Source organism: Neofelis nebulosa, chromosome X (assembly GCF_028018385.1).
Source record: "Neofelis nebulosa isolate mNeoNeb1 chromosome X, mNeoNeb1.pri, whole genome shotgun sequence".
Lineage (NCBI taxonomy): Eukaryota > Metazoa > Chordata > Mammalia > Carnivora > Felidae > Neofelis > Neofelis nebulosa.
The window spans coordinates 90218324-90230753 of NC_080800.1; the positions used below are offsets into that span (position 1 = coordinate 90218324).

The window sequence follows — 12430 nt, forward strand, 5'->3', positions numbered from 1 at the left end:
GTAGTGCAAGTGGGCAGAAAGTGTCCACTCTCAGCCCACGGGCCAATGGAAAGAGCAGGTCAGAGTGGAAGGGCCCTGGGCTCTGAGATAGTAGAAACAGATCTATTTGTATAATACAAATTGTGGAAAGTAAATCTCAAGACAGTTTCTGGCTAAAGGGAAAAGAGTAGATCCAGGTGTCCATGAACATGACAATGTATAGAATGACTTCTGATATATAATTGAATAATATATAGCAGTGAAAAACATGAAGTAGACCTACATATAACAATATGGTTAGTAAGAAGCAGCTGTGGTGAGGGGCATCTGGGTGACTCAGTGGGTTAAGCATCTGACTTTTGATTTCAGCTCAGATTGTGCCCCGTGTTGGGCTCCACTCTGAAAGAACAGAGCCTACTTGGGATTCTCTCTCTCTCTCTCTCTCTCTCTCTCTCTCTCTCTCTCTCTCTCAAAGAGGGACAGAGAGAGAGGGAGAGAGAATCTTTTTTTTTTAATTTTTAAATTTTATTTTTTTAATTTACATCCAAGTTAGCATTTAGCGCAACAATGATTTCAGGAGTAGATTCCTATTAAAGCCCCTTACCCATTTAGCCCATCCCCCCTCCCACAACCCCTCCAGTAACCCTCTGTTTGTTCTCCATATTTAAGAGTCTCTTCTGTTTTGTCCCCCTCCCTGTTTTTATATTAGTTTTGTTTCCTTTGAGGGAGAGAGAATCTTAAGCAGGGTCTACACCCAGTGCAGAACCTGAAGCTGGGCTCGATCGCACAACCGTGAGAGCATGACCTGAGCCAAAAGCAAAAGCAGGACTCTTAACTGACTTAGCCACCCAGGCACCTCTCATATATACTTTTAAATTTAATTATCATACCCTAAAATTGACTTTCTGGTGTATAGTTCCATGAATATTTTTCACTGTATTTGTGTGTGTATATATATTATATATATTTTATGTATAATATTTATCTATAGTATATATAAATATATATTTGTATATTATATATATATATATATATATATATATATATATATACACATCTTAACCATTTTTAGTACAGTTCAGTGGTATTAAGGACATTCACAGTATTATACAACCCTCACCACCATCCATGTCCAGAACTCCTTCATCTTGCAAAAACTGAAATTCTGTAACCATTGAACAGTAACTCCCATTCCTTCTCCCCCCCCCCCCCCCCCCCCCGGCCTCTGGCCATCATCCTTCTACATTCTGTCTCTGTGATTTCGACTACTCTGGGTAGGTGATTCATAGAAGTGAAATCCTACAGTATTTGTCTTTGTGAGACTAGCTTATTTCACTTAACACCATGTCCCCAAGGTTCATCTGTGTTGTAGCCTGTGTCAGAATTTCCTTCCTTTTTAAGACAGAATAATATTCCATTGTATGTGTATGTCACATCTTGTTTATACATTCATCTGTTGATGGACACTTGGGTTGCTCGCACTTCTTAGCTATTGTGAATAATGCCGCTATGAAACGGGTGTACAGATATTCCTTAGAGACCCTGCTTTCAACTCTTTTTTATATATACCCAGAAATGGAATTGCTGGATCATAGGGTAATTTTATTTTTAATTTTTTTGAAGAACCACTGATCTGTTTTATACAGCTGCTGCACCATTTTACATTCCCACCAATGGTGTACAAGAGTTCCAGTTTTTCCACGTCTTTGCCAACATTTGTTGTTTTCTGTGTGGTTTTTTATTCTGATAGTAGCCATTCTAATGGTGTCAGATAGTATCTAATTGGGATTTTGATTTGCATTTCATTGTCTAACTTCCCATGTGATTTCTTCTTTGATCCACTGGTTGTGTAAGAGTGTATTATTTAATTTGTACACATCAGAGAATTTTACCATTTTATTGCCATTATTGATTTTTAACCTGGTCATGTTGTGGTTAGAGAAGATACTTTGTAATGATATCTATCTTTTTGACTCTATGGAGACGTAATTTATGGCCTAAAGTATGGTCTTTCCTGGAAAATGCCCCATGGGCACTTGAGATGAATGAATTCGGTGTTGCTGGCTAAAGTGTTCTGTATATATATGTCTGTTAGATCTAGTTGGTTTATGGTGATGTTCAGGTTCTCTGTTTCCTTGCTTCTCTTCTGTCTGGCTCTTCTATCTATTATAAGTGGAGTACTGAAGTCTCCAACTAGTTTTTGCTTCGTATATGCTGATGGTCTGTTATTAAGTATGTAAATGTTTATAATTATTATATCTTTTTGCAGTATTGAAACTTTTATTAATAAATAATATTATCCTTTGTCTCTTGTAAGCTGTTTTGATTTATAGTCTATTGAATCTAATGTTAGTATCGCCACCCCTGCTCTCTTTTTCTGGTTACCGTTTGCATGGAATATCTTTTTCCATCTTTTCACTTTCAGCCTATTTCTGTCTTTTTTAAAAATTTTTTTACAGTTTATTTGTTTTGAGACAGAGAACGCATGAGTACGGGAGGGGCAGAGAGAGAGGGAGAGAGAAAAATCCCAAGCAGGCTCCACGCTGTCAGCATGGAGCATGATGCGGGGCTCGATCTCACAAACCGTGAGGTCATGACCTGAGCTGAAGTAGGACGCTTAACCGACTGAGCCACCCAGGCGCCCCATATATTAGCTTAATTTAAATTACATACAAAATGCTGCTCCTTTATAGCTTCACACCTACCCCTTTCAGATATTGATCACAAAATTACATCTTTATGCAGTGTGTGCCCCTAAACGTGCATTAGTCTCTTAAATAGTGTAGAAAACAAAATGTGGAGTAACAAACCAAAATTTTGGGTGTCCTTGTCTTGTTCCTGATGTTAGTCTTCAGTCCTTCACCATGAATTATGATGTTGGGCCTTTTTTCAGATGTCTTTTTCTCAGGTTGAGGAAGTTCCCTACTATGCCTAGCTTGTTGGTATTTTTTATCATGAATACATGTTGAATTGTGGCAAAAGTCTTTTCTGTATCAGTTGCTATGGTCATGTACTTTGTATTCTTTTCACTGTTAATTTGGTGGAATTTAATTGAATTTCAAATACTGAACCAACCTGTCATTACTAGGACAAACCCTACTTGGTCACAGCATATTATTCATTTTAAATTGCTGCATTAGATTTGCTAAAATATTACTGTGGGTTTTCGTGTCTGTGTTCATGAGGGAAATTGGATTTCTTTCTTTTTTTTTTTTAACCTTATTTGTCTGGTTTTGTTATCTGCGTAATGCCTCATAAAATGAGTTGAGAAATGTTTCCTGTTTTATTTTCTGGACAAGATTGGATAAATATTTGATAAGCTTAGTCACTAAAACCATCTGAGTCTGGAGATTTCTTATTCAGAAGATTTTAACGACAAATGCAATTTTTTAATGACATATATTTGACTGAAACATTAGTTTCAGGTGTACAACATTATGATTTGATATTTTTATATATGGTGAAACATAATAAATCTAGTTAGCATCCATCACCACACATATGTTATATGTTTTTTTGTGATGATAACTTCCTTTTTTAAAAATGTTTGTTCATTTTTTGAGAGAGAGAGACAGAGAGTGAGCAGGGGAGGGGCAGAGAGAAAGGGAGACACAGAATCCGAAGCAGACTCCAGGCCCTGAACTGTCAGCACAGAGCCTGACGTGGGGCTCGAACCCATGAACTGTGAGATCATGACCTGAGCCTAAGTCGGATGCCAGACTGAGCCACCCAGGCATCCCGATAACTTCTTTTTTTTCAAAGCATTTTAAAGTTTATTTATTTTGAGACAGAGAAAGAGAGAGAGCAGGTATGGGGGAAGGGCAGAGAGAGGGGGGGGGAAAGAGAGAATCTCAAGCAGGCTCCACACTGTCAACATGGAGCTTGATGCTGGGCTTGAACTCACGAACCATGAGATTATGACTTGAGCTGAAGTCAGATGTTTAACCGCCTCAGCTATCCAGGTGCCCTGGGGATGATAACTTCTAAGATCTGTTTTCTTAGCAGCCTTCAAATATACAATACAGTATTATTAACTATAGTTACCATGCTGTACATTACACCCCCCATCACTTATTTATTTTATAACTGGAAGTTTGTACCTTTTGACCACCTTCACCCATTTTGCCCACCCTGACTCTCTGCTTCTGGCAACTACCAATCTGTTCTCTGTACCTGTCTGCTCAGTTTTAGTTTGTCTTTTTTGTTTGTTTGTTTTTTATAGTGTACATATAAGTGAGATTGTAAGATACTTGCCTTTCTCCATATGATTTATTTTACTTAGCATAATTTCCTCAAAGGCCATCGATGTTGCAAATGACAAGTTTCCTTTTTAATGGCTGAATAATATTCCTGTGTGTGTGTGTGTGTGTGTGTGTGTGTGTGTATTCAGTTTCCTTCATAGGATTGTTCAGGTTATCAATTTCATCTTGGGTGAGTTTTGGTAATTTGTATTTTTAGAGGAAATTTTCCATTGTATCCAAGTTGCCAAATTTATGTGTATTGAATTATCATTCCTAGTTTCTCCTTATTATTTTAATTCCTAGGGGGTCTGTAATGATATCCCTTCCTTCCTTCCTCATGTTGGTAACTCCGGTCTTCTTCCTTTTTGTCCATGTTATTCTTCTAGAGATTTATCAATTGTATTGGTCTTTTCAAAGGCAAGCTTTCAGTTTCATTGATTTTTCTCTATTGGTTTTGTATTTACTTCCATTGATTATTGCTCCAATCTTTATTGTTTCATTCCTTCTGCTTGCTTTTGGTTTATTTTGATCTTTTTTTCTGGATTTTTAAGGTGGAAGCTTGGATTACTGAGTTGTTTTTTTTCCTAATCTACAAATTTTGTAAGTATCTGACACATTTTAATCTGTTGTATTTTTATTTTTGTCCAGTTCAAATTATTTTACAATTTCCTTTGAGAATTCCTCTCTATGAATTTGCCTTTCGAGAACTTGCCATCTGTTTCATATTTTCATGAAGGTTTTTAGTGGTAACATGATATTTATATTGCCTTATTAAGGATAATCATAGCTACCATGTATTGAGTACTTTCTATGTCCTAAGCATTATGTTGATCAGTTTTACATGGTCTTATTAAATTATCTCAACAAGCTTTTGAGCTAGGTACTATGATTAGCCCGGTTTTATGATTGGGGAAACTGACACACGTATTTTAAGTCATTTGTCCAGAGTCACTCAACCAGTATGTGATAGATCTGGAATTTGAGCTTAGGTTTGTTGCCAAACCCTGAATCCTTCACCATTATACTCCATTTCCTTTCATTACTTCATTTCTTGCCTTGTCAGTAAGATTTTTTTTTCTTTTTTTTTTCTTTTTTTAATGTTTATTATTTTTGAGAGACAGAGAGCATGAGCAAGCGGGGAAGAGGCAGATGGAGAGGGAGACACAGAATCCGAAGCAGGCTCCAGGCTCCGAGCTGTCAGCACAGAACCGATGTGAGGTTCGAATCCACGAACCTCGAGATCATGGCCTGAGCCGAAGTCGGATGCTTAACCAACTGAGCCACCCAGGCGCCCCAAGATTATTTTCTTGAAGGCAGATACTATGTGTTATACGATCTTTTCCCTACAGCCCCTGGAACAATATTAGACATAATAATGGATTGATTAATGTTTGTGAAACTAAATTTAATGACAGGAACTGACCTGGAAGAGAATTAAACCCATGACATTTGCCATATTGCCCCAGTTTCTTACCAACGAAGCTAATTTAGCTCAGTATCCTACACAAAAACAAAAAAGCTGACAAAATATTTGTGATGATAGTAATGGCCAAGACTTTGAGCTGTCAAGGAGATTTATGAGCATGACTAACTGAACAGAAGTCTGTATCCAACAGACGTCTGTTGTGCTGCTTGGTTCTGGCCTTCAGTCTGTCCTTTTGCTTTCTATGCACCTCCTTTTCATCCTTTGAATTTTTTTAACAGTCCGACTCTCACTTGATTTCCCTTTTTTCTCCTTGCTTCCCTTTACATCTTGAAGCTTTAGGCAAAATTTTCATCATTTATTTACGAAATGCATATATGAGTCTTACTATATACAATGTGCTCTTCTAAGTACTTCAACATATTAACTCCTTATGACAGTCCTACGAGGTGCGTACTTGTTGTTCCCATTGTACAGGTGAGGTAACTCCCATAGGACTTTCTAGTAGCCCATTATCCACTTCCCATACCCAATAGAAGTGGCAGGCTGGAGGTGGATATAAAGTGAAAACAAAAGCCTTTGCCTTTCATATGGCCACTCACTTACCTGTCTGGCTGTGCTTGGAGTCTAGAGAGGGCATGACCCTCTCTCCCCTTAGGCAATCTGGAATCTTTTCCTACCTGGCCTACAGTCTGACTCTCTCTCTTTCTGCCTCCTAGCCTACAGTCTGACTGACCTTTTCCCCCTCTCTCTACAGTCTGACTGATTCACTCACACACAGACACACACACACACATATAGACACACACGGGACATGTATAATGTTTATTGTTCATATCTTGGATTTAAAGCAGCCTACAGTGACAAAAGCAGTCTCGAAACTTGGTGAGACCCGAGTGTGACCTCTTCCTCTGACTCTTGCTGTCTCTATGATTTGTGGCAAGTCATGTAGTCACTTAGTGCTTTGGTTTTCTCAGCTGTGAAGTTGAAGAAGATGATAATGATTATAATAAAAACCGATGGATAAATGAGATGATGCATCTGAGTTCTTAACCCAGCAGTTGGCACATAGAAGTTCTCTGTACATGCTAGATCGTTTTGTAATTATTGATATGTAAGACCTTCCCATATATTAGAGATAATCCACTCTTTGGCATATATGTAGCTTATAGAACTGAATTTTGGGGATCTAGAACAGGCTTGTCTTCATCTAGGAATTAAATAGTTGTTTTGAATCTCTGTTTTAAAATGTTTATTTACTTTTTAAGTAATCTCTGCACCCAACATGGGGCTTGAACTCATGACCCCAAGATCAAGAGTTGCACCTTCCACCAACTGAGGCAGTCAGGTGCCCATGTTTTTGAATCTTGATGTTGGTTTTATTTTCTTTATGTTTGGCCTTCCATGGGGGCCCTTGGAATCAATTTCGTCATCCTCACGATTTCACTTCTGGTGCCCAGATATCTTTTTGGCCTTGTGTAAATGCCAGTGTTCTTTTAAGGCCAGTAGCAAAGCCTGGCACCAGAGTCCAGCTTTACCTGGACTCTTAATGTGATGTTTCCCTCTCCCCTCTCCAGGGTGAATGTTTATGCTGTGGCTAAACAAGAATGTTTATGCCTGGGGCCTCCCGTAGGCAGGCCCAGAGACAGTTAGGCCAGGCCTGGAATGGCTATTAACCCTGCCCTAAGCCCTTGAGGCCTGAGTAAGAATTCTCAGCAATTGGTTTCTCAGAGCACAGAGTGCCCCTCTCCAATGACCCTGTTATAAAAGCATGGTCATGTGGCCAGCCCTGGGAGGCGGGAGTGACACTGCATTGGTGTACCTCCTTCCTTTGGTGGACTTAGCCAAGTCCTGTTAAACTGCAGGACCGCGAGGACTTGGCGTGGCCTCAGAGCATTCTCCCCTTGGTCACCAACCGTCCTCCCCCCTGCCCCCAAAGTATATGGAGCCCTGGCCAGGGAATAAATAGGGTGGCTTCCCTGAAACCCAAATGGAGTTTGGAAACACGAGCCTCCCTGACTCTCCACCTGAGGTCACATTTGGCTGGGAGGAGGGGAGGGGAGCTCTGGTATCAGGCAGCAAGAGGGATCTAGGAGTTTGGGGTCTGGAGTTAGAGAAACCTGGGTTTGAATCTTGGCTCTTCTATCTTGAGTGTGGTGTGAACCAGGCCACTTTGCAACTCTGAACTTGGTTTCCTCCTCACCAAATGGGAAAAGAAGGAATTGTACCTGTTTTGTAAGATTGCTGTCAGAATGAAGCGAGATAATTCATGTCAGGCAGTTAAGTAGATATGCGCTGAGATTACGTTGAGTGCACGGTACCAGCATCCTCACGGCATTGGTAACAACGAGTAACAGTAGTGAACAGACTGGGGGAAATGAAAAACCACCTTTGGGCTTCTGTGCTGTCCTCGTGGGTCTCCTTGTGATGCCTCTTAGTCTTAGGCACACATCTGTGAGCTTCGAGAGAGCGCCTGAAGTTCTTGGGGCGGAGGGGGTGCTTCAGAATATGGAGTCCTTTCCCATTCAGGGCATGGGAGAAATCCTGGTATCGCGGGGCTGCTGTGTGAGTGTGCATGTGTGTGTGCGTGTGTATGTGAGAGAGAGAGAGCACGCTAGTGTCTTGAGGTCCAAAAGGCCTGTTGACTGCGTGGTGGTTGTACCTGACCCATCCAATCCACTTTCCTTCGGGAGAAGGACTGTCACTCTTGACTTCTCCTTCAGTTTTAAAGGACCATTTGCTGGGGCGCCTGGGTGGCTCAGTCAGTTAAGTATCCGACCTCAGCTCAGGTCATGATCTCGCCATCTGTGAGTTCGAGCCCCGTGTTGGGCTCTGTGCTGACAGCTCAGAGCCTGGAGCCTGCTTCTGATTCTGTGTCTCCCTCTCTCTCTCTCTGCTCCTCCCCCACTGGCACTCTGTGTCTAAAAAAATAAATAAACATTAAAGAAAAAAATAAAGGACTGTTTGCCTTGAGTGATGAAGGAAGCTGCTTAAGTCCATCTTCAGAGCCCTCACAGGCAGTTTGTTCCTGACTTGGTTGTTCTTTTTTTTAAAAATGTTTATTTTTGAGAGAGCACAAGCAAGGGAGGGGCAGAGAGAGAGCAAGAGAGAGAATACCAAGCAGCATCCACACTGTCAGCACAGAGCCTGACATGGGGATCAAACCCACGAACCGTGAGATCATGACCTGAGCCGAAGTCGGACCCTCAGCTGACTGAGCCACCCAGGTGCCCTCCGACTTGGTTTTTCTTGACTTATACAGGGTTTCTAGCTTGTGTTTCAACAAGTCTGGTATTCAGAAACAGTATTATTACTGATGCTGGAGACTGGTGGTTTTCTTCATCTTCTTCTACCCCCACCTTTCTCTTTTTTGTTTTGCTTTGAAGTCACAAAATCTAATCTGTAAAATCGATCAAAGAAAGCCTGGAAGCCTGCCACTTCTGCCGTCCCCACCTCTTGCAGCAGCCTGGAAGACATTTCTTTTTTTAAAAAAATTGTAAAATATTTATTTATTTTTGAGAAAGAGAGAGACAGAGAGAGACAGAGTGCAAGCTGGGAAGGGGCAGAGAGAGAGGGAGACACAGAATCCGAAGCAGGCTCCAGGCTCTGAGCCGTCAGCACAGAGCCCGATGTGGGGCTCGAACCCATGAACCATGAGATCATGACCTGAGCTGAAGTCGGCTGCTTAACCGACTGAGCCACCCAGGGGCCCCAAGAATCCTTTTTTTAATGTTTTTACTTATTTTTGAAAGACACAGAGAGACAGAGTGTGAGCAGGGGAGGGGCAGAGAGAGAGGGAGACACAGAATACAAAGCAGGCTCTAGGCTCCCAGCTGTCAGCACAGAGCCCAACGCGGGGCTCGAACTCACAAACTGTGAGATCATGACCTGAGCTAAAGTCGGATGCTTACCCAAGTGAGCCACCCAGGTGCCCCCACTTTGTTAAAAAAAAATTTTAACGTTTATTTTTGAGAGAGAGAGAGAGAGAAAGTCAGCTGGGGAGGGGCAGAGATTGAGAATCCAAAGTGCCCTGAAGACATGTCTAAGAAAATGGCAGAACACAGTTGACAGAACACTGCGTTCGGCTTGCCACATTAACCAGCCTTTTTATACCTGGGCTGCTGTTTGGGGGAAAAGGATCGGACATAGCTGTGTGAATAAACAAACACGTTACAAGAAACAGAGTGTCTCCTCCACTGTGGTAACAGGGCAGTTGCTTAGTATAACCCCTCTTTTTGACAGTTGCCTGAGCTGCGGTGGCTGAAGCTGTTGATTGGGACCGATTGGAGGCTTAGGGAGCACAGAGCTCATTGTGGAATGAAGTGGTGTAGCTAAAGCGCGTTGAGGGGGCATTTGGGGGAGTTTGAGGCAGTGGTCAGAACATTTCATTCATGCAAGACGTGCCGCTTTCAATTACGCGTGTGCGCCAACACCAGTGCCATTTCACACAGAGTCGCTTGTTGACATGCTCTCCCACATGGCAGGGCGTAACTTGACACATTTTTGCCCGCCTTTGCAACAGAGTCCGAGTGTGACCTGGACTTTTGTCTGTTTTTCCTCTCCAGGCTTCAGATGCACATGTTGAATGGAGCACTTCTGGCCCTGCTGTTTCCTGTGGTAAATACCCGGCTGGTAAGTTGCCCCTTCTAGAAACACACCAGCAATGTACAGAGTAGTCTTTGCTCGCTCTTTCACTATCCAGTGCTTGCCCCCATGCTTAGCTCAGTGTGCCCGTGTGAGTGTTAAAATATCTATATATTTAATATTGAGGTTTGACATAGCGCTATTTGGATGCAGCGGAGCTTGGTAGGTAAGGGTGGGAGTATTTGATGGAACTCTAGGCCTGCATTAAGAGTTTAGGATAGACTGAAAAAGCCTACAGGAGCTCTTGGAGAGCATTGCTGGAGAGAAGGGGGGCTGGGAGACTCACTTTATTAGAGGTTTCCAGGTGTTCTAAGGGGCTCTCGTTTGGACTCAGCCACATTGGCCCAGAATAATCTGATGGGGAGCCTCAAGGCCTGTCCGCTGTGACAAGAGGCCCGTTGGGAAAGAATTAGATTCTTTCCCGCATTCACCCAAACCTGCAGGGTAGTCTGGGCCACCACCCCCACCCCCTGCAGTGGTTAGCAAGTAGAATCCCGCTGTAGCGGGGGCGGGGGGGGGGGTGGTTGATAAATGGGCATAGAGAGAAACAGGAGCTATAAGGCTGGGGTGGCAGGGCCCTGTCCTCAGACTCCCTCATGTGGGACTGTGGAGGGATTCGCTGCACATGTTAGAAAGCACAGGAAGACAAATCACCTGTAAAATCCTTGCTCCTGCTTTCTGTTTTCATGACTTACTTAAGTTTGCATCATGCATTAAGATCGCAGTGTAAATCTCACAATGCTAATCCTTCCTCTTTTAGCATTTTATAGTTTACAGGGTCTTTTCAACATAACAGTTACGGGAGGTAGATAAGGGCAAGTATTATGGCCTCTTGTTACAGAGGAAGAAACTGACATTCATGGAGTCACACAAGTTCTAAGTGGCAGAGTTGGGAATGGAGAAGCCTCTAGATCCTATCAGCACAGCTAACCTTCCCTCTCTCCAAGGATGTTTTCACACCCTCCTCACAAATACTCACGTATACCCTTACGATTGCTGTATGTTTCTAGGTGTATATTGTACATCAATAGAAATTAAAAGAAAAAGCATTCATCTAAAGCAGTGATCTTGAACCCAGGCTCAACGTTTTGCTCCAGGCTCACCCAGGGGTCCTTAAGCAAACAAACAAACAAATGAACAGCAGCAGCAACAAAAACAAACAAAAACCATTGATGCCTTGGAGCATCTGAGTTCTTGATCTGTGGCACAGCCTGGGTATAGTGTTTTTAAAAAGTGTTCCTAATGTGGAGCTGTGGTTGAGGACCACTGATTTTGTGCAGTAGCTCTGAAACTGAATGTTCACAGCAGTCAGCCTGAGGAAATGACTAAAAAACGAGGCTTGCCAGACCTCACCTTTGGCAGGTCTGATTAGGATCGGGGATGATGCCAGGAAACAAGCGTTTGTAATAAGCCCCCAAGGAATGTCGATTGCCGGGGTCCTCCGACCACCCTTGGAGAATCAGCATCCTAGGTGATCGTAATTCCCAGTAACTCCAAATGCGGAAATCCAAGTGTGGCCTGAGGACCAGCCTCACATGGGTGCTCCCTCTTAGAAATGCAGAATTTTATTTAATTTATTATTTTAATTTTTTTCAATTTTTATTTTATTTTTTATTTAAATCCAAGTTAGTTAACGTATAGTGTAATAATGATTTCAGGAATAGGGTTTAGTGATTCGTCACTTTATTATAACACGCAGTGCTCATCCCAACAAGTGCCGTCCTGAGGTCCCATCACCCATTTAGCCCATCCCCCCACCCAACACCCCTCCAGCAACCCTCAGTTTGTTCTCTGTATTTAGGAGTCTCTTATGGTTTATTTCCCTGGTTTCTTTAAACGTCTTTTAAAATTTATTTATCTATTTATTTATTTATTTACATTTTTTGATGTTTACTTGTTTTTGAGAGAGACAGAATGCAAGCTGGGGAGGGGCAGAGAGAGGGAGACACAGGATCTGAAGCAGGCTCCAGACTCCGAGCTGTCAGCACAGAGTCCAGCATGGGGCTCGAACCCACAACCTGTCAGATCATGCCCTGAGCTGAAGTCGGATGCTTAACCCACTGAGCTACCCACGCGCCCCTGTTTTTATTTATTTTTGAGAGAGAGAAAGAGAGAGAGAGAGAGATACAGAGCATAAGTGGGG

General features: G+C 42.3%; 1 protein-coding gene across 7 annotated transcripts in view; it reads left to right on the forward strand.

Moving 5' to 3' along the window:
- Window positions 1–12430, forward strand: part of TMEM164 (transmembrane protein 164) — a 173666-nt gene that overhangs the window by 90129 nt on the left and 71107 nt on the right. For all 7 annotated transcript variants that reach the window (XM_058712383.1, XM_058712384.1, XM_058712378.1 and 4 more), the window contains one exon: window positions 10209–10275. In XM_058712383.1, coding sequence (XP_058568366.1) covers window positions 10216–10275 — 60 coding nt within the window. In that variant the 5' untranslated portion in view covers window positions 10209–10215. The remainder of the gene's footprint in view (window positions 1–10208; window positions 10276–12430) is intronic.